The sequence below is a fragment of the Salmo salar genome, chromosome 29 (assembly GCF_965601325.2).
Source record: "Salmo salar chromosome 29, fSalSal1, whole genome shotgun sequence".
NCBI classification, from domain to species: Eukaryota; Metazoa; Chordata; class Actinopteri; order Salmoniformes; family Salmonidae; genus Salmo; species Salmo salar.
The window spans coordinates 1,483,324-1,506,768 of record NC_138319.1 but is presented as its reverse complement, the minus strand read 5'-3'; the positions used below and the strand labels follow the sequence as shown (position 1 = coordinate 1,506,768).

The 23,445-nt window shown below is 41.6% G+C and overlaps 1 protein-coding gene across 1 annotated transcript; it reads right to left on the bottom strand.

Annotated features, from left to right (window-relative positions):
- Positions 1-208: 208 nt before the first annotated feature.
- Positions 209-23,198, bottom strand: LOC106590036 (zinc finger CCCH domain-containing protein 15). Its single transcript, XM_014180529.3, has 10 exons — positions 23,000-23,198; positions 22,272-22,367; positions 17,434-17,539; positions 10,406-10,558; positions 10,207-10,307; positions 8,419-8,601; positions 7,954-8,100; positions 7,724-7,828; positions 7,425-7,557; positions 209-469 (listed from the first exon to the last, which is right to left on the bottom strand). Exons 1-10 carry the CDS (start codon positions 23,075-23,077, stop codon positions 297-299), a joined length of 1,275 nt encoding a protein of 424 aa, XP_014036004.1. The 5' UTR covers positions 23,078-23,198; the 3' UTR covers positions 209-296.
- Between the last annotated feature and the right edge of the window lie 247 nt (positions 23,199-23,445).

The window sequence follows — 23,445 nt, the reverse complement described above, 5'->3', positions numbered from 1 at the left end:
AATCTGTCATGGTATGGTCTAATAATACAAGTCAGGAGGATGTTTATTAGATAGAACCCAAAATCAATATACAGGATTCAGGACAGCCAGAAAGAACTGGTGATTTCACATGAACCAGATTCAAGATGTATCCCCTCTCAAATCCTTTTCACTCTCTTCGCAATCAGGACCACTGAGGGGGAAAAGAAACAGCAGCAGCAACAAGATGTGAGCATCAAGATGTTTTATTGTGAATCTGTTTTAGACATCTCTTATTCATAGTCCTAGAGGCACTGTTCTACTAGAAGTCATCATTGTCAGTCATCCAGGTCCAGTGTGTTGAGTTCCTCATCCAGTTCGTCCAGGTCCTCGCCGGTGAAAAGGTTCTCGTCCACAGGCACGGGCTCTGCTTCCTTGTCGTCGAGAGTCTCATCTTCCCCGTCGTGCCCGTTCTCCTCCACACCTCCGCAAGCACCGTTCAGCTGGTCATCTGGGAGATGGCGCAAGGCACAGGTTCAGAACATCACATCTGCTCAGTCAAAGGCATCAGATATATACGCAGCATCTGTGCTGTGACCCATGAATGGAATTGCAATGGTAGGTGACGTGGCAAGGGAAGCATTCAACTTTGTGCAAGGGGCATCTGGGATTAGAATTGATATTTTTGGACTTTTAATATAGCTATTGATTCCTGAAGAATATAACTTATAAATTCCTCATGATGGGGTATGACAGTTAGTTCAACGGCCATACCCCATCAGAACCCAAAATATAAGCTTGTTTTACTCAATTGTTTACAATTACATTGCTTACAAACACTGTATAGCTTAAAGGGGAAATCCTCAGTTGAAACAAAGCGTTCTCCCTGTCCATTTCGGTAAAAAGCTATGGGATTGGGTTCTATGGGATTGAATTCACTCATTCATACAGCACCATGGATGCAAGGACTGACCATCCATGATATCAAAATTATAGTTTTAACTAGGGGTTAGAACCGGTTCAGGGAACAGAACCAAAAACATTTTTCAAGGAACAGAAATGGAACCGGGAACGAAAGTGATCCATACTGTTCCAGGAACAGAACGGTTATTTTAACTTATTTCCATGCTTTTAACATTATTTTGTGTTCCAAGCATTTATTTCTAGTCCCACAAGCTGAAAATATTTTTGCAATGTGCAGGCTCCCTGCCCCTCCCAAGTATAGGGTACTGTACTGACGTTAAAACCGTGATAAGATCGGATAGTTTTTTTATTAGCTAAAGAATGGATTAACTTTTTGAATGCTACTTACCTATTACTATAGGCCTAGTTATCACGTTTCACATTGGATTTATTCATAAAAAAAAAAAAAAGGTAAGACGTGTTTTTAATTCTGGTGCCGCTCTGCACACACAAGCTTGTTAGCTAGCTCAAAAGGACATTCAAAGTCCCTTCATAGAAGCTGCTCCTCCTAGGTATAATTCTGTGGGCCTAATTGAGATAATGCATGTCATAAGATGCCTAGTGCTTCAAGCCTGCTCTTCAAGCCTGCTCTTCACACATCTTGTGCCATAGGCTACACTTGTCTGTTCATCACGCATGTGATGCACTAGACGACCGGTTCTTATAGCCGTACCCTTATTCTACTCCTCCTCTGTTCCTCTGGTGATGTAGAGGTTAACTTCTCTAGGGTAGGGGGCAGTATTTTGACGTCCGGATGAAAGGCGCGCCCAAATTAAACTGCCTGCTACTCAGGCTCAGAAGGTAGGATATGCATATTATTAGTAGATTTGGATAGAAAACACTGAAGTTTCTAAAACTGTTTGAATGATGTATGCGAGTATAACAGAACTCATATGGCAGGCAAAAACCTGAGAAAAATCCAACCAGGAAGTGTGGAAATCTGAGGCTTGTAGTTTTTCAAGTGATTCCCTATCCAGTACACAGTGACTGGATTCCTAAGGCTTCCACTAGATGTCAACAGTCTTTAGAACGTTTCATGCTTCGACTGTGAATATGGAGCGAACAAGAGGGCCTGGAGTCAGATGAGTGAGAAAATGACATGAGCTCAGAGGCGCGCACTCACGTGAGTGTGAGCTGTGTTCCTTTTCTTTTCTGAAGACATAGGAATTGTCCGGTTGGAATATAACTGAAGATTTGTTAAAAACATCCTGAAGATTGATGCTATACGTCGTTTGACATATTTCTACGAACGTAAATAGAACTTTGTTTGACTTTTCGATGTGACTTTTTCGCTCGCTTCCTGCATTTGGAGTAGTGGACTGAATGCGCGAACAAAAAGGAGGTATTTGGACATAAATGGACTTTATCGAACAAAACAAACATTTATTGTGGACCTGGGATTCCATGGCATTCTGATGAAGATCATCAAAGGTAAGTGAATATTTATAATATTATTTCTGAGTTTTATTGACTCCACAAAATGGCGGGTTTGGTTTCGTGTTTGGACGCTGTACTCAGATTATTGCAAAGTGTGCTTTCGCTGTAAAGTTTTTTTGAAATTTGACACAGCGGTTGCATTAAGGAGAAGTATATCTATAATTCTTTGAATTACAGTTTAATATTTTATCAACGTTTATAATGAGTATTTCTGTAAATTGATGTGCTCATTCACCGTAAGTTTTGGGAGGCAAAACATTTCTGAACATTACACGCCAATGTAAAAAATGAGGTTTTTGGATATATATCGAGCAAAACATACATGTATTGTGTAACATGAAGTCCTATGAGTGCCATGATCAAAGGTTAGTGATTCATTTTAGCTGTATTTCTGGTTTTTGTGATGCCTCTCCTTGCTTAGAAAATGGCTGTGTGGTTTTTCTTGTCAAGGTGATGTCCTAACATAATCTAATGCTATGCTTTCGCCATAAAGCCTTTTTGAAATCGGACAATGTGGTTGGATTAACAAGAAGTGTATCTTTAAAATGGGATATAATAGTTGTATGTTTGAGAAATTTGAATTATGAGATTTTTGTTGTTTTGAATTTGGTGCCCTGCTATTTAACTGGCTGTTGAATAGTGTGTCCCGCAGGTGGGACGGTCACATCCCACATACCCCAGAGAGGTTAACCCAGGCCCTGTTGCCTCTAGTTCCACAAAAAATTCTGAAATTTCCATCCCCAACTACAACATTTTCCACCAAACGACCACCCCTCATCACTGTCAAACGCTCCCTAAAACACTTCAGTGAACAGGCCTTTCTAATCAACCTGGCCCGGGTATCCTGGAAGTATATTGACCTCATTCCGTCAGTAGAGGATGCCTGGTTATTCTTTAAAAGTGCTTTCCTCACCATCTTAAATAAGCATGCCCCATTCAAAAAATGTAAAACCAGGTACAGATATAGCCCTTGGTTCACTCCAGACCTGACTGCCCTTGACCAGCACAAAAACATCCTGTGGCGTACTGCATTAGCATGAAATATCCCCCGCAATATGCAACTTTTCAGGGAAGTTAGGAACCAATATACACAGGCAGTTTGAAAAAGCTAGCCTTTGCTTTCCTAACAGAAATTTGCATCCTGTAGCACAAACTCCAAAAAGTTTTGGAACACTTAAGTCCATGGAGAATAAGAGCACCTCCTCCCAGCTGCCCACTGCACTGAGGCTAGGAAACACTGTCACCACCGATAAATCTACGATAATCGAGAATTTCAAGAAGCATTTTTTTCTATGGCTGGCCATTCTTTCCACCTGGCTACCCCGGTCAACAGCTCTGCACCCCCCACAGCAACTTGCCCAAGCCTCCCCCATTTCTCCTTCACACAAATCCAGATAGCCGATGTTCTGAAAGAGCTGCAAAATCAGCTGGGCTAGACAATCTGGACCCTCTCTTTCTAAAATTATCCGCCGCAATTGTTGCAACTCCTATTACTAGCCTGTTCAACCCCTTTCGTATCGTCTTAGATCCCTAAAGATTGGAAAGCTGCCGCGGTCACCCCCCTCTTCAAAGGGGGTGACACTTAAGACCCAAACTGTTACAGACCTATATCCATCCTACCCTGCCTTTCTAAAGTCTTCGAAAGCCAAGTTAACAAACAGATCACTGACCATTTCGAATCGCACCGTACCTTCTCCGCAATGCAATCTGGTTTCCGAGCGGGTCATGGGTGCACCTCAGCCACACTCAAGGTCCTAAACGATATCAAAACCGCCATCGATAAGAGACATTACTGTGCAGCCGTATTCATCGACCTGGCCAAGGCTTTTGACTCTGTCAATCACCACATTCTTATCGGCAGACTCAACAGCCTTGGTTTCTCAAATGACTGTCTCGCCTGGTTCACCAACTACTTCTCAGATAGAGTTCAGTGTGTCAAATCGGAGGGCCTGTTGTCCGGACCTCTGACAGTCTCTATGGGGGTTATTATTTTTACAGCTTATTAGCGTACACCTAATATGTTCCCCCTGTTGATGATGTTTATTAAGGTTGAACCAAAAGATTGCATGTAACAAAAATGAAATTGTGAAATTGAATGAAACAATAATGTGGATACTAATATGATGTACAATATTCCATTATGTTTCTATATGATAACAAAGCCATTTTTTTTTTTTTACAGTTTCATTAATTAATTTCAATTACCGTAAATTCCGGACTATAAGCCGCAACTTTTTTCCCAGGCTTTGAACCTCGCGGCTTAAACAATGACGCCGCTAATATGGATTTTTCCCGCTTTCAATCCCCCCAAAAACACACATTCTGTGACGTGCTCAGTTTTTTGGCGGCATGAAGCTTTCATTAGACCAATGAAATTGCCGAACGGGTTAAGGTCAAACAACTTTTTTGTTTACTGTTTAGATTAAATCGAGCGCTCTCAAACTTCCCATCATTCTGATTACGGTAGTCATTTTGTCACCCTCATCATGGCAAAGACACGGAGAACTGCATATGATGCATCTTTCAAGTTGAAGGGGATTGATCTGGCTGTTGGAAAAGGAAATAGAGCTGCTGCACGGGAGCTTGGTCTTAATGAGTCGATGATAAGACGTTGGAAACAGCAGCGTGAGGAATTGACTCAGTGCAAAAAGATTACTAAAGATTACTGCTAATTTTTTTTTTTGTTACAAGCCGTGTTTCGTTAAAGCCTATTTATTTTTGTTACAAGCCGTGTTTCATTAAAGCCTGTGTAAAGTTCATTTGTTTCAATGTACTGGTAGGCACCTGCGGCTTATAGACATGTGCGCTTATTTAAGTTCAAAATAATATTTTTTTTTTTAATTCAGTGGGTGCGGCTTATATACAGGTGCGCTTAATAGTCCGGAAATTACAGTAAGTTAATCATTATGACACACCCCTCACTACTGTCATTGGATACACTAATTGCACTGTGGTTCTACATAACCTGGTTCAATTATTCATGACATTACCCTGAAGAAGGCACAGTGATGCCGAAACATTGGTAAATACCCATTAAATTGCTGGGAGAATACACATGGAGTGCGCAACTTTCTTTATTTTGATAGTTTATAGTCTATGGGGGTGCCACAGGATTCAATTCTTGGGCCGACTCTTTTCGCTGTATACATCAATGATGTCGCTCTTGCTTGCTGGTGACTCTCTAATCCACCTCTACACAGACGACATGATTCTGTATACTTCTGGCCCTTCTTTGGACACTGTTAACAAACCTCCAGACGAGCTTCAATGCCATACAACACTCCTTCCGTGGCCTCCAACTGCTCTTAAATGCAAGCAAAACTAAATGCATGCTCTTCAACCGATTGCTGCCCGTACCCGCCCACCCGTCTAGCATCACTACTCTGGACGGTTCTGACTTAGAATATGTGGACAACTACAAATACCTAGGTGTCTGGTTAGACTGTAAACTCTCCTTCCAGACTCACATTAAGCATCTCCAATCCAAAATTAAATCTAGAATCGGCTTCCTATTTCGCAACAAAGCATCCTTCACTCATGCTGCCAAATATAAAACTGACTATCCTACCGTTCCTTGACTTTGGCGATGTAATTTACAAAATAGCCCCCAACACTCTACTCAGCAAATTGGATGCAGTCTATCACAATGCCATCCGTTTTGTCACCAAAGCCCCATATACTACCCACCGCTGCGACCTGTATGCTCTCGTTGGCAGGCCCTCGCGTCATATGTCGCCAAACCCACTGGCTCCAGGTCATTTATAAGTCTTTGCTAGGTAAAGCACCGCCTTATCTCAGCTCACTGGTCACCATAGCAGCACTCACCCGTAGCACGCGCTCCAGCAGGTATATTTCACTGGTCACCCCCAAAGCCAATTCCTCCTTTGGCCGCCTTTCCTTCCAGTTCTCTATTGCCAGTGACTTGAACGAATTGCAAAAATCACTGAAGCTGGAGACATATCTCCCACTAACTTTAAGCATCAGCTGTCAGAGAAGCTAACCGATCATTGCACCTGTACATAGCCCATCTCTAAATGGCCCACCCAACTACCTCATCCCCATGTTTAATTTTTTGCTCCTTTGCACCCCAGTATCTCTACTTGCACATTCATCTTCTGCACATCTATCACTCCAGTGTTTAATTGTTACATTTTTATTATTTCGCCACTATGGCCTATTTATTGCCTTACCTCCCTAATCTTACTACATTTGCACACACTGTACATAGATTTTTCTATTGTGTTATTGACTGTACGTTTGTTTATCCCATGTGTAACTGTTTGTGTCACACTGCTTGCTCCATCTTGGCCAGGTCGCAGTTGTAAATGAGAACTTGTTCTCAACTGGCCTACCTGGTTAAATAAAGGTGAAAAAAAAAATCTAATAATAATAAAATAAAAACGTTAACTAGCTTGCCTGCTCAATCCACACTGATTGGTGAAGTAATTTAATCAGCTAAAATAGTTACAGAAACTGTATAAAACAGTTACTTTTTGGGGGTTTGAACCGATTCGAAACTTTCTTTTGCTGGTCGGAAGAGTGGAACAAAATTATTTTGGGGCTTCTGTTCAGAATGAAACGATTGTAAAATAATTTCAGTTCCAAACCCTGGTTTTAACCATGTTTTACTTTGTTTACAAACATTGGAGTAAGACAAGCTTATATTTTGGATTCTGACGGGGTACGATAGTTGAACTAAGCTCATGAGGCATTTATAAGTATTATTCTTCAGAAGTCAATGGGTACATATCATTCATTTATAAATCCAAAAGTGGATGTACCAACTGCAGATTGTCCCTTTAAAACTATAATTTTGATCAAAAGGATGGTCAGTCGTATCATTAGGTCTGTCTACGAATTTGAGTTTACCAGCTGTTTACAGAAACAAGTGAATCTCGGATTGCCCCTTTAAAGGCTGAGGGCCAATTGTGTGATATAAAGAGGTGTAAAGACAGACATGTTATGGAAAACACATTGGGATAGAAAGAAATGCTTTGAAAAAAATTGAGATCAAGGATAATGTGGCTTCCATGAATTTTATTGGCAGAATAATTTCAAACACTCACCATTCGTTTCCTTTGTTGGCTTTGATTTGGCTGTGAATCTGTCAACTGCAGCAACAGTTATTCCAGTGCTGTCAACTTCCTTTGGAACAAACCTGGCTAGATCAACATCCTGGAACTCCTGAACATATTCAACCTGTGTGGGGGGGGGGGGATGACCAGTATCAATGTCATAAATATGTATCACTTCATGATAATTAAATCTGGTGTAGCACCAACACACTTTCTTAAGGTACTTCAGTAAAGATTTCCTGAGTATCCCCAGAGATGCATACCTATTGAAAAATGTGTTTCAGGCTTACCTCATCAACGTCATCATTGTCCTCAACATATTTTATGTCATCAGCCTCCTCATCGTCATCATCAGCCAGATCAGGACAGAACTCAAATACTTGACGGCCGCTAACCTACACAACAACTCGTGTTAGTATTAAAATGTTTTCCACTTATCTGTAAGATGTGATACTGCAAAATACATGATTATTTCGAGCTTTAGTGTCATCCTCTGGTAGAAAACAAAATCAAAGCTCACCCCAAAGGACCTGCCAGCTTTGAAATCAGCCTTCTTTTTCTCCATGTCTTGCTCTGCCTTGGCCACTTTCTCTTGCCTTTTCCTCTTTTTCCAGGCCAAGAAGGTCTCCAGAGTTATTCGGGTGACATTTGGTCCTAGGGCAGATCGCTGACAGACACAGTAATTTTTTGGTAACATTTCTTAAACAGTAACAGCCCATGGAAACTTCACAGAATCTCAGCACTGTTGTTGAATAAGTCACAAGTTAGATCTTTTTTTTTATGTTGGTCACCGAGTGATCTCAAACATTAACAGAGTTAACAGACAGTCCTGGCATCCATAGCTCTTTATGCATTTCAGAGTGGATAAAGTAGCAGGGCTGCCGATTGAAACAAACATTGTGGCTTTAAGAGTAATATGGGCTAAATAATAATAAGACAAATCTCAAGTAGGAACATGAATTTTAGTGAAAGAGGTCAAATCTACCTCATTCTCTATCAACTCTTCCATTGAGATTTCATCTTCCTTTTCGTCCTTCTTCTGGTCTTTCTTGAGCACAAACCCAGCAGGCAATGCATGGCGGTACATACAAGTGTCAGCTCCACTAGGACATACCCAAAACCAACCATATTTGTTGTTTTCAATGGCATCAAGGAAATGCTTGCAAACCTACAAGACAATAAAAGCAGAAGTAAGTCTATAGCCAATGTATCCTAATATACAGTGCATTCAGAAAGTATTCAGACCCCTTGACTTTTTCCACTTTACGTTACAGCCTTATTAAAAAAAAAAAGGGTTTTTCCCCCCTCAATCTATACACAATAGCAAAGCAAAAACTGTTTTTTAGACATTTTTGCAAATTGATTGAAAATAAACTGAAATATCACATTTACATAAGTATTCAGACCCTTTACTCAGTACTTTGTTGAAGCACCCTCGGCAGCGATTACAGCCTCTAGTCTTCTTGGGTATGATGCTACAAGCTTTGCATGCCAGTATTTGGGGAATTTGTCCTATTCTTCTCTGCAGATCATCATCTCAGGTTGAATGGGGAGCATTGCCGCACAGCTATTTTCAGGTCTCTCCAGAGATGTTCGATCGGGTTCAAATCCGGACTCTAGCTGGGCCACTCAAGGTTATTCAGAGACGTGTCCCGAGGTCACTCGTCTTGGCTGTGTGCTTAGGGTCGGTGTCCTGTTGGACGGTGAACCTTCAGCAGAGTCAGAGGTCCTGAGTGCTCTGGAGCAGGTTTTCATCAAGGACCTCTGTACTTTGCTCCGTTCATCTTTGCCTCGATCCTGACTAGTCTCCCAGTCCCTGCCGCTGAAAAACATCCCGACAGCAAGATGCTGCCACCACCACGCTTCACCGTAGGGATGGTGCCATGTTTCCTCCAGATGTTATGCTTGGCATTCAGGCCAAAGAGTTCAATCTGGTTTCATCTGACCAGAGAATCTTGTTTCTCATGTTCTGAGACTCCTTTAGTACCTTTTGGCAAACTCCAAGCGGGCTGTCATGTGCCTTTGACTGAGGAGTGGCTTCCGTCTGGCCACTCTTACAATAAAGGCCTGATTGGTGGAGTGATGCAGAGATGGTTGTTCTTCTGGAAGTTTCTCCCATCTCCACATAGGAACTCTGTCAGAGTGACCATTGGGTTCTTAGTCACCCTGACCAAGGCCCTTCTCGCTCAACTGCTTAGTTTGGCCGGGCAGCCAGCTCTAGGAAGAGTCATGGTTCCAAACTTCTTCCATTTAAGAATGGAGGCCACTGTGTTCTTGGGGACCTTCAATGCTGCAGACATTTTTTGGTCCCTTCCCCAGATCTGTGCCTCGACATAATCCTGTCTCGGAGCTCTACGGACAATTCCTTCAACCTCATGGCTTGGTTTTTGCTCTGACATGCACTGTCAACTGTGGGACCTTAGACAGGTGTGTGCCTTACCAAATCATGTCCAATCAATTACATTTACCACAGGTGGACTCCAATCAAGTTGTAGAATCATGTTAAGGATGATCAATGGAAACTGGATGCACCCAAGCTCAATTTCAAGTCTCATAGCAAAGAGTCTGAATACCTATGTAAAATTAAAACTGTTTTCGCTTTGTTATTATGGGGTATTGAGTGTAGATTGAGGAGGATTTGTATTTATTTAATCCATTTTAGAATAAGGCTGTAACATAAAATGTGGAAAAAGGGAAGAGGTCTGAACATTTTCTGAATGCACTGTATAGTAGTGATAAATCTTAGCTCTTAGAGGGATATGCCAAAACATACAATTTGAGTTTTTGAGCTTTGAGCTTTTTTCTTTTCAGCTTCTCCGTGCTTCTGGTTCACAACCTCCTCCAGCTTCTTCTCATCCCAATTATCCATGGTGTCTATACAAAACAGGATAAATAGTCAGCTCTACAAAACCCAGCAGAGATATCAGCTGTTTATTCACTGCTGACAACACTAATGATTAGAAGACACTAACCTTTCTCAAGCTCGTCATCTCTCTTGTCAACGTAGAGGCTCCGTTTTTCACACTTCCTCTCAAGTGTCAAATCGTGGGAGAACTTGCACTTGTCTCCTTTGGTGCATTGGCCTTGCTTGAAGAAGGCACAGAGAACTGACTTTGGGTCCACTCCTGCAGAATTAAGAGGAAAATGTAATAAGTACTGAATGTTTCTTCTCGCGCTCATTACCTCGGTCTTTCCTGCCACTGTTGCCAGACGGGTGGATTGAATAGAATAACTACACATTTTTCTTATTCTCTTTTGTTATTGTAACCAAACACAGGATAACAATATTGGGTAATGATTTAAATTATGTACAGTACCAGTCAAAACTTTGGACAACTACTCATTCAAGGGTTTTGCTTTATTTTTACTATTTTCTACTTTGAAGAACAGAAAAGACATCAAAACTATGAACACATGGAATCATGTAGTAACAACAACAAAAAGTGTTAAATCAAAATATATTTTATACATTTTACATTCTTCAAAGCATTCACCCATTGCCTGGACAGCTTTGCACTCTTGGCATTCTCTTAATCAGCTTCACCTGGAATGCTTTTCCAACAGTCTTGAAGGAGTTCCCACATGCTGAGCACTTGTAGGCTGCTTTTCCTCACTGTGCGGTCCAACTCATCCCAAACCATCTCAATTGGGTTGAGGTCAGGTGATTGTGGGTTGCCAGGTCATCTGATGCAGCACTACATCACTCTCCTTGGTCAAATAGCCTTTAAACCTGGAGATGTGTTGGGTCATTGTCCTGTTGAAAAACAAAATGATTGTCCCACTAAGCGCAAACCAGATGGGATGGCGTATCGCAGCAGAATGCTGCGGTAGCCATGCTGGTTAAGTGTGCCTTGAATTCTAAATAAATCATTGTCACCAGCAAAGCGCCCCCACACTTCATGGTGGGAACCACACATGCGGAGATCATCTATTCACCTACTCTGCGCCTCACAAAGATATAGCGGTTGGAACCAGAAATTGCAAATTTGGACTCAGCAGACCAAAGGACAGACTACTACTGGTCTAATGTCCATTGCTCGTGTTTCTTGGACAAAGCAAGTCCTTTCTTCTCATTGGTGTCCTTTAGTGGTTTCTTTGCAGCAATTCGACCATGAAGGCCTGATTCACACAGCCTCCTCTGAACAGTTGATGTTGAGATGTGTGTTACTTGAACTCTGTGAAGCATTTATTTGGGCTGCAATTTCAGAGGCTGGTAACTCTAATGAACTTATCCTCTGCAGCAGAGGTAACTCTGGGTCTTCCTTCCCTGTGGAGATCCTCATCAGAGCCAGTTTCATCATAGTGTTTGATGGTTTTTCCTGACTGCACTTTAAGAAACTTTCACAGTTCTTCACATTTTCCCGATTGACGGACCTTCATGTCTTAAAGTAAAGATGGACTGTTGTTTCTCTTTGCTTATTTGAGCTGTTCTTGCCATAATATGGACTTGGTATTTTGCCAAATAGGGCTATCTTCTGTATACCACCCCTACCATGTCACAACAATGGATTGGCTCAAATGCATCACGGAGAAAAGAAATTCCACAAATTCACATTTAACAAGGGACACCTGTTAACCTCTCTTTGGCAGGTGGGACGCTACCGTCCCACCCACGGTTAACACTATTCAACAGCCAGTGAAAAATCAGAGCGCCAAATTCAAAACAACAAAATGTCATAATTCAAAGTTCTCAAACATACGACTATTTTACACCATTTTAAAAAGGTACACTTCTCCTTAATGTAACCACATTGTCCGATTTCAAAAAGGCTTTACGGCGAAAGCATAAAGTTAGATTATGTTAGGACAGGTACAACAAGAAAAAAACACAGCCATTTTCCAAGCAGGAGAGTGGTCACAAATACCAGATATTCAGCTAAAATTAACCTGTTAGGGCTAGGGGGCAGTATTGACACGGCTGGATAAAAAACGTACCCGATTTAATCTGGTTACTACTCCTGCCCAGTAACTAGAATATGCATATAATTATTGGCTTTGGATAGAAAACACCCTAAAGTTTCTAAAACGGTTTGAATGGTGTCTGTGAGTATAACAGAACTCCTATGGCAGGCCAAAACCTGAGAAGATTTCAAGCAGGAAGTGGCCTGTCTGAGAAGTAGTGTTTCATCTTGGCTCTTTTTATTGAAGACTCAGGATCTGTGCAATAACGTGACACTTCCTACGTCTTCCATAGGGTCTCAGAGCCCGGGAAAAAGTTGAACGATATCGAGGCAGGCTCTGGCTGAAACACATTATCGCTTTTGGCAAGTGGCCACTCAGAGTACAATGGGCGTAGGCGCGTGCCCGCTTCGACCGAATGCTTTCTTTTCCTTTGTCTGTTTATCTAAACGCAGATTCCCGGTTGGAATATTATCGCTTTTTTATGAGAAAAATGGCATAAAAAATTATTTTAAACAGCGGTTGACATGCTTCGAAGTACGGTAATGGAATATTTAGAATTATTTTGTCACGAATTGCGCCATGCTCGTCACCCTTATTTAGCCTTCAGGATAGTGTCTAGAATGCACAAACAAAACGCCGCTGTTTGGATATAACGATGGATTATTTTGGACCAAACCAACATTTGTTATTGAAGTAGAAGTCCTGGGAGTGCATTCTGACGAAGAACAGCAAAGGTAATCCAATTTTTATTATAGTAAATCTGAGTTTGGTGAGGGCCAAACTTGATGGGGTTCAAAATAGCTAGCCCGTGATGGCAAGCTATCTACTCAGAATATTGCAAAATGTGCTTTTGCCGAAAAGCTATTTTAAAATCGGACATAGAGATTGCATAAAGGAGTTCTGTATCTATAATTCTTAAAATAATTATGTTTTTTGTGACCGTTTATCGTGAGTAATTTAGTAAATTCACCGGAAGTTTGCGGTGGATATGCTAGTTCTGAACGTCACATGCTAATGTAAAAAGCTGGTTTTTGATATAAATATGAACTTGATTGAACAAAACATGCATGTATTGTATAACATAATGTCCTAGGAGTGTCATCTGATGAAGATCATCAAAGGTTAGTGCTGCATTTAGCTGTGGTTTGGGTTTATGTGACATATGCTAGCTTGAAAAATGGGTGTCTGATTATTTCTGGCTGGGTACTCTGCTGACATAATCTAATGTTTTGCTTTCGTTGTAAAGCCTTTTTGAAATCGGACAGTGTGGTTAGATTAACGAGTCTTGTCTTTAAAATGGTGTAAAATAGTCATATGTTTGAGAAATTGAAGTAATAGCATTTCTAAGGTATTTGAATAACGCGCCACGGGATTCCACTGGCTGTTACGTAGGTGGGACGAAATCGTTCCACTGGCCCTAGAGAAGTTAACACTTTTTTGGTTACTACATGATTCCATGTGTTATGTCAGTTTGATGTCTTCACTATTATTTTACAATGTAGAAACTAATCAAAATAAAGAAAAACCCTTGAATGCGTAGGTGTGTCCAAACTTTTGACTGGTACTGTACATCAACAAACATTAACATTCATTACAAAGTCATTCATTGAAACACGCAATACATAAGAACTTTGATATAACAGTGAACATCTAATTTGTTAAAGCTGTTACAAATGCTTTTACATGTTAGTGTTAAACATGTAATTTGAGACAGCTCTTTTACAAAGCCCTCATGCATTGCAATAAACTTTTCTATACAGAGACAACTTAGAGCGAACATTGCAAATTGGGTTAATTGAAACCTGATATAACCCTCCAGAGAAAGCTATGCACTAATGGAATGAATAATGTTCCAAGTTTTTTTATTTGGAATTTTAACATCTCTTATAGTATCTCCGACACAAGACGGCAACGATGCAACTACGCACACCTGTTGGCTTTCTAGACTGAGGATTAACACAGTAGTTTGCCTGGTGCACAAAGATAAACTGAGCATTTTCAGACTATCATTATACCTTTTTGCACCTTTGCCCTGTTCTAATTCTTGACAAACACTAGTAGTGGGTAGTATGCAGAAGCCTAATCAGTGATTAATCCTGACAATATGAGTTTGCTAGTTTTTCTGAATCGATGTACAGTTGAAGTCGGAAGTTTACATACACCTTAGCCAAATACATTTAAACTCACAATTCCTGAAATGTAATCCTAGTAAAAATTCCGTCTTAGGTCAGTTAGGATCACCACTTTATTTTAAGAATGTGAAATGTCAGAATAATAGTTAAGAGAATGATTTATTTCTGCTTTTATTTCTTCCATCACAATCCCAGTGGGTTCCTGACTGAGCTGGTGTGACGGAGTCAGGTTTGTAGGCCTCCTTGCTCGCACACGCTTTTTCAGTTCTGCCCACACATTTTCTATGGGATTGAAGTCAGGGCTTTGTGATGGCCACTTCAATACCTTGCCTTTGTTGTCTTTAAAGCCATTTTGCCACAACTTTAGAAGTATGCTTGGGGTCATTGTCCATTTGCAAGACCCATTTGCGACCAAGCTTTAACTTCTTGACTGATGTCTAATTTTCCTCCCTCATGATGCCATCTATTTTGTGAAGTGCACCAGTCCCTCCTGCAGCAAAGCACCCCCACAACATGATGCTGCCACCCCCGTGCTTCACGGTTGGGATGGTGTTCTTCGGCTTGCAAGCCTCCCCCTTTTTCATCCAAACATAACAATGATCATTATGGCCAAACAGTTCCATTTTTGTTTCATCAGACCAGAGGACATTTCTCCAAAAAGTACGATCTTTGTCCCCATGTGCAGTTACAAACCGTAGTCTGGCTTTTTTATGGCGGTTTTGGAGCAGTGGCTTCATCCTACGGCCTTTCGGGTTATGTCGATATGCTAGAATCCTGACTAGAACCCCCAAAAAATATCATATTACTCCAGTGCTAGTACACTGGCTTCCTGTTAAGGCAAGGGCTGATTTCAAGGTTTTACTGCTAACCTACAAAGCATTACATGGGCTTGCTCCTACCTATCTTTGAGATTTGGTCCTGCCATACATACTTACACGTGCGCTCCAGTCACAAGAAGCAGGCCTCCTAGTTGTCCCTAGAATTTCTAAGCAAACACCTGGAGGCAGGGCTTTCTCCCATAGAGCTCCATTTTTATGGAATGGTCTGCCTATCCATGTGAGAGATGCAGACTCGGTCTCAACCTTTAAGTCTTTATTTAAGACTCATCTCTTCAGTAGGTCCTATGATTGAGTGTAGTCTGGCCCAGGAGTGTCTCTGCCTGGCCGGTTCCCCTCTCTCCACTGGGATTCTCTGCCTCTAACCCTATTGCAAGGGCTGAGTCACTGCCTTACTGGTGCTCTTCCATGCCGTCCCTAGGAGGGGTGCGTCACTTGAGTGGGTTGAGTCACTGACGTGGTCTTCCTGTCTGGGTTGGCACCCCCCCTTGGGTTGTGCCGTGGTGGAGATCTTTGTGGGCTATACTCAGCCTTGTCTCAGGATGGTAAGTTGGTGGTTGAAGTTATCCCTCTAGTGGTGTGGGGACCGTGCTTTGGCAAAGTGGGTGGGGTTAAATCATGCCTGTTTGGCCCTGTCCGGGGGTATCATTGGATGGGGCCACAGTGTCTCCTGACCTCCAGTATTTATGCTGCAGTAGTTTGTGTCGGGGGGCTAGGGTCAGTCTGTTATATCTGGAGTATTTCACCTGTCTTATCCGGTGTCCTGTGTGAATTTAAGTATGCTCTCTCTAATTCTCTTTCTTTCTCTCGGAGGACCTGAGCTCTAGGACCATGCCTCAGGACTACCTGGCATGATGACTCCTTGCTGTCCCCAGTGTATCTGGCAGTGCTGCTGCTCCAGTTTCAAATGTTCTGCCTGCAGCTATGGGACCCTGACCTGTTCACTGGGCGTGCTACCTGTCCCAGACCTGCTGTTTTCAACTCTCTAGAGACAGCAGGAGCGGTAGAGATACTCTCAATGATCGGCTATTAAAAGCCGACTGACATTTACTCCTGCTCCATGAGGTGCTGACCTGTTGCACCCTCGACAACAACTGTGATTATTATTTGACCATGCTGGTCATTTATGAACATTTGAACATCTTGGCCATGTTCTGTTATAATCTCCACCCGGCACAGCCAGAAGAGGACTGGCCACCCCTCATAGCCTGGTTCCGCTCTAGGTTTCTTCCTTGGTTTTGGCCTTTCTAGGGAGTTTTTCCTAGCCACCGTGCTTCTACATCTGCATTGCTTGCTGTTTGGGGTTTTAGGCTGGGTTTCTGTACAGCACTTTGTGGCATCAGCTGATGTAAGAAGGGCTATATAAATACATTTGATATAGGACTCGTTTTACTGTGGATATAGATACTTTTGTACCTGTTTCCTCCAGCATCTTCACAAGGTCCTTTGCTGTTGTTCTGGGATTGATTTGCACTTTTCGCACCAAAGTATGTACATCTCTAGGAGACAAAACACGTCTCCTTCCTGAGTGGTATGACGGCTGCGTGGTCCTATGGTGTTTATACTTGCGTACTATTGTTTGTACAGATGATAGTGGTACCTTCAGGCATTTGGAAATTGCCCCCAAGGATGAACCAAACTTGGAGGTCTACATTTCTTTTTTGAGGTCTTGGCTGATTTCTTTTGATTTTCCCATGATGTCAAGCAAAGAGGCACTGAGTTTGAAGGTAGGCCTTGAAATACATCCACAGGTACATCTCCAATTGACTCAAATGATGTCAATTAGCCTATCAGAAGCTTCTAAAGCCATGACGGAATTTTCTGGAATTTTCCAATGTTTAAAGGCACAGTCAACTTAGCGTATGTAAACTTCTGACCCACTGGAATTGTGATACAGTGAATTATAAGTGAAATAATCTGGTCTGTAAACAATTGTTGGAAAAATTACTTGTGTTATGCACAAAGAAGATGTCCTAACCGACTTGCCAAAACTTTAATTTGTTAATAAGAAAGTTGAGGAGTGGTTGAAAAACGAGTTAATGACTCCAATTTAAGATTATGTAAACTTCTGACTTCAACTGTACGAGAAGAAACTTTGTAGCTGAATATAGAAGACATTTCCATCCTCACCTTTAGCGACTTTCTGAGCAGCCACCACTGGCTTGAAAAGCTCGTTCAGCTCATCCAACTCTTTCTTCTTGTCACCCTTTTTGTTCTTGTCCCCTTCAGCAGCAGCCTAGGAAAACAGGATCTAGTTAGTCACAAGTCCACAACAGGAACCAGGTTTGTCGGCCTCCTGACCTAATAGCAAGCTATAGCTTGAGTTTAGGTCGGCTTTATATCCATTTACATTTTCCAGAAGGTGCCTTGTTTTGCCTCGTGTAGCAAGAAAGTTGAATTAACTGTCATTTGGACTTACTCTGCCAATTGTCCACTTGGTTGGTCTTTGCCATTTGAAATTTCACAAAATATCCACAGGAAAGTATTATCAAACCGACTTTTAAAAATGCTTGTTCTGCAGTTGAAATTCCTATCTGGCAGTACGCATGCATCGGGTGCATGTATTTATGTCTTATGTGCATGCTTCAGGGGATGAAAAAACAAAATCATGAGAGCCAGGCACAGAGACATGAGGTTTGAAGTCAGTTTGAAGAGATTCTTCAGTACTTTTGTATCAGGGTTCGTACACATGTTGACAGATGGATGAATGACTTAACCTGTTGGGGCTAGGGGGCAGTATTTTCACGGCTGGATAAAAAAACGTACCCGATTTAATCTGGTTACTAATCCTACCCAGTAACTAGAATATGCATATACTTATTATATATGGATAGAAAACACTAAAGTTTCTAAAACTGTTTGAATGGTGTCTGTGAGTATAACAGAACTCATTTGGCAGGCAAAACCCTGAGACATTTTCTGACAGGAAGTGGATACCTGATGTGTTGAATTACCTTTAAGCCTATGCCATTGAAACACACAGGGGCCGATTAATGTTTTGGCACTTCCTATTGCTTCCACTAGATGTCACCAGCCTTTACAAAGTGTTTTGAATCTTCTACTATGAGATCTGACCGAACAAGAGCCTTGGAACGGTGATGGCCGATTAGACTCTGGCGCGCGAGGTCATGTTGGGTACCCTCGTTCCAATACGTTTTAAAAGAGAATGCATTCGTCCACCTTGAATATTATTCATGTTCTGGTTAAAAAAGGCACTAATGATTTATGCTATACAACGTTTGACATGTTTGAACGAACGTAAATATATTTTTTCCCCTCGTTCATGACGAGAAGTCCGGCGGGCTTAGATCATGTGCTAACAACACGGAGATTTTTGGACATAAATGATGAGCTTTTTTGAACAAAACTACATTCGTTATGGACCTGGGATTCCTGGAAGTGACATCTGATGAAGAGAATCAAAGGTAATGGATTATTTACATAGTATTTTCGATTTTAGATCTCTCCAACATGGCCGTTTGTCTGTATCGCAAAGCGTATTTTTCTGGGCGCAGTGCTCAGATTATTGCAAAGTGTGATTTCCCAGTAAGGTTATTTCTAAATCTGGCAAGTCGATTGCGTTCAAGAGATGTAAATCTATAATTCTTTAAATGACAATATAATATTTTACCAATGTTTTCTAATTTTAATTAGTGGTGCTGACTTGACTGCCGGTTATTGAAGGGAAACGATTTCCTGAACATCAACGCCATAGTAAAACGCTGTTTTTGGATATAAATATGAACTTGATAGAACTAAAAATGCATGCATTGTCTAACATAATGTCCTAGGAGTGTCATCTGATGGAGATTGTCAAAGGTTAGTGCATCATTTTAGCTGGTTTTATGGTTTTGGTGACGCCTGTCTTTGAATTGACAAAACATTACACACAGCTATTGTCAATGTACTCTCCTAACATAATCTAACTTGATGCTTTCGCCGTAAAACCTTTTTGAAATCGGACAACGTGGTTAGATTAAGGAGATGTTTATCTTTCAAAGGGTGTAAGATAGTTGTATGTTTGAAAAATTTGAATTTTGACATTTATTTGGTTTCAAATTTGCCGCTCTTGAAATGCACCTGCTGTTGATAGGGTGCACCACGGGTGGCACGCTAGCGTCCCACATAGCCCCAAGAGGTTAACGAAATGTCCTTTATGCATGTATAAAAAAAGTATGCCTAAAGTGGTAGACTCTGGCACCATGTAGCATCTTCTGTCATTGAGCAAGGCACTTAACACCCCCCCAAAGTAGAATAGCTTTCAGGCAACAGAATAAAACATGTGGTCAACCCTCAGTCTGGAGAGCTACTTGGTGTGCAGGCTTTTGTTCAAACAGAGACAGTTTATCAAGATCCAGCATAGCAGCTTATTTCTAAAATGTTTGTTAGAGGGGGACTAGAATAAAAGCCTACACACCCATTGGCTTTCCTGGAGCACTCACTCCTGTCATCATGAAGTGCTTTGAGAGACTAGTCAAAGACCACATCACCTCAACCTTACCTGACAGCCTAAACCCACTTCAATTTGCTTACCGCCCCAATAGATCCAGACAATGCAATCACCGTCGCCCTGCTCACTGCCCTATCCCATCTGAATAAGAGGAATACCTATGTAAGAATGCTGTTCATTGACTATAACTCAGCATTCAACACCATAGTACCCACCAAGCTCATCATTAAGCTGAAGGCCCTGGGTCTGAACCCCACCCTGTGCAACTGGGTCCTGGGGACTTCCTGGGTGTGTGGTGCCAGGAAAATAACCTCTCACTCAACGTCAACACAACAAAGGAGCTGATCATGGACTTCAGGAAACAGCAGAGGGAGCACGCCCCTATCCACATCGATGGGACTGCAGTGGAGAAGGTGGAAAGCTTCAAGCTCCTCGGCGTACACAACACTGAAATGGTCCACCCACACAGACAAAGTGGTGAAGGCGGCGCAACAGTGCCTCTTCAACCTCAGGATCCCAAGAAATGCAACGGGTTGCTTTAGCTGTCCACATTCTGGCATAGCACACTGTTCCCGACTAGCTCTCAAAAACTCTTGGGGGCATTTTGACATCTAACGGATTTCAGCGATTAGCTTCGCCCATGACTGGCTCATGTAACCTACAATCCCGACTGTTTTAAAGTTTAGAAACGTAAATAATCATCTGTTGCGATACAGCTTTCGAAACAATGGCCCTTACTCATCAGCGAGAAAGAATCATTCAAATAAATATACACTTACACTTACAGTGTCGCACAGATCCACACAGCTTTGGGTGGCTCCATCCGGCAAAACTACACTTCCTGAGTTACGCTTACACACAAGTGTTTGGAGCAACGATAGATAGCTAATTAGCACCGGTGGTCGCTTCTGTGGCTGTGGTCCAAACACTTCAAAGACACATCCTATCCCCTCAGCCCTCAAATTAAGTGGACACTTCTGATGAGGGATCATGACGAGTATACACTTGCAGGGCAAGGGAGGAAGTGTTAAAGTTGCGTCAATTCCTTTCTGGTATCAGAACAAAATAGTCAGCACATAGTAACTTCTGATTTAGCTGTACTTTAATTAATGCAAACACGTGTATGGTAAATATGTCGTTCGTATACGGTCTCTCTGTGACACCTCGCAGGGCAGACAGAGAAGAGGACGACACATCCTTTGTTTCTCTCTTATATACTCTGACAGAGATAGTTCCCGCTCAATGCTGGCCTGTCAGAGGGAGGAGGAGCGTGGTTTAAACTTGCTCCTACTATCGTCGGCGTGCAGGCTGGTCCCAGCCTCGTGACGCACTTCCTGTCGCCGGTTGTAGTTCTTCTTGTCTTCAGCAGTTGATTTATCCGTAGTTTATATACTTAATAATGTAGTATAGCTTCCCCGGTATATTCTATAAGTTATGCAAACAAATATCCAGTTCAACCCTAACAGAAGGAATGATTTTAAAATGGACCATGCTTGGCCAGAAATTCATCACTCATTCATCCCGTGATGATTGTGTTTTCAGCCACAGGTAGCTTGTGGGTGCTATATCATTGAATACAAAGTAAGGCTAGCCTTCAGCAATAGATTATGTCACAGCAATAGATTACAGTCAATTATGAGTGCATGCCTACTTAAATTAAATATATAATTATACGCCTACTGTATGCTTGCTAGCAAATTAATTAGCTAAATAACATACATTAGCTAGAACATCTGAAGGAAAATGTTTTATTTCTAAAATTTCCAAAAGATAACAAAAACATATTTACGAGACGTGTTTGTGCCGTCATGTGCATTAGTAGCACAATTTCTAACTTATTTGCATTCGTTTTTACTTACACTTGTATGTTGACTTCTCCATTCATGTTTTTACATTTTCGCTGACTTTTCTTAGCGGGTGTACAATCTTCGAGAATTGAAAAATGGGGAGTTTCAGGCCCCGGAGGGAACATAATTATACACTCGCAAAGCCGACTAAAAACGAGGGCTGAGGGGCTTATGTTGCAAACTCCCCTTGCTTGGCTAATCATTTGGACCGCCCTCCAAGATGGCAACAGGGCATAAGGTATAAGTGGACAACGGTGTGTCTTAAGTGTTTGGACCGCAGCCGGTCTTCCATAAACAAGCGCTGTAATATGGCCGTGTGGGAACACTAACCACAAAGTGTGTAGATATTTAACATTTAGTTTAATTTTCTTTACTGATATGGAAGAAACGTTCCTTATGTTTCCAAAACAAGTGATGCATGTTAATGTTAACAGCAAGAGTCAGGGCTCTTAAACCGGTCAGATTATACTATTGTCAATAGGCGCTAAAGCAATTCATGTCTATGAATGGGGTACATTCTGACTAGAGAGAAGACATGAACAAAAGCCTGATTCTTATGGCTATAGGTTGATGATGCTCTAATGGCAAACATCTCTGTAGAAATTACAAGTCAAGCCAGTGGTCATTCACTGAGAAACAACAAGACTGTAGGCCTGACTGGTCCAGCTTACCTTACTACCAGGAACTTGCTTTACTTGCTGAGAGACATTCTTGATAAATTTCTGTTGTTTTCCACCCTTTTTGTTCTTCAACCCAAATGTCTTGTCCTACATAACAGAGAAACAAATGGAATATCAGCACATAAGGACATAACGTTAAACGTTTGTTGGCAGGCTACCAAGAAGAAACCTCTGAACGACAAAATAATACGGTTTCTGGCGCTAACTATCTAAGTAGTTATAGTGGGTGACTAACTAGCTAACTTACTGTACCAACAAAGATTAGATATGATAACTAGCTAGCCATCTGTGTTACAACTACTAACTAAGCAGTTCATTCAAGCCGTGGACAGACGATCACACAACCTAGCAACCTAGCTAACGTTAATTCCAATACATAAATTTGTAACCTTTGCTAGCTACCGTCTGCAGCTAACTAGCTACATCATGCAAGCACAAGTTAGCTACCAGTAGCTACCACGTTCTTAAAAAGGGGTTAGCATAAGAACGCTAACGTTTGTCAGTTTGGTACCTAGCAAATATTGGAAAGTGTTCTGCCTTTAACAATCCGTGGTTTAACTAGCTAGCATCTAACGTTCTGTTTAACTTACTAGCTAGCTTCACAAAATAACCTTTGGACGTTACTGTAATTTAGCTAGCTACCGGTACCTCTTGTAGCTTGCAAACTAGCGTAGCATTATCCCATTTAATTTGGCTATCGTGCGCGAAAGGGATTTCACCTCAATTATCTTTTCCTTCTTCTTTTCTTGCGTTTTTTTACTACCCGCAGCAGCTTGAGCTGGTTTCTTCGGAGGCATAGTGAATGAATTAACTATATTTTGAAATATTCTATTACGATAGCCACCGCTACATGCAGTACTAACAGGCCACTCCGTGACAACTTGTTACCAAGTTGACGCTGAATGACGTACGTGTTCATTTTTCCTTCGTAGGTGTTTTTTTGGGGCGGTTGGCATCCAACATTAATGGTGCATTACCGACACCTACTGTGCTGGAGAGTATTGACCATCGTTTTACGTCCTCGTCCCTCAGCGGTTGTCACTCTGTACCACAGCCACAAAGACAAAATCGTGGCTACAAATTCATGAAATTCATCTTCATATAAGGTTAGGCACAATGTTAGCAGTGTGGTTAAGATCAGGGTTCATTTTAAAATCAGATTTTA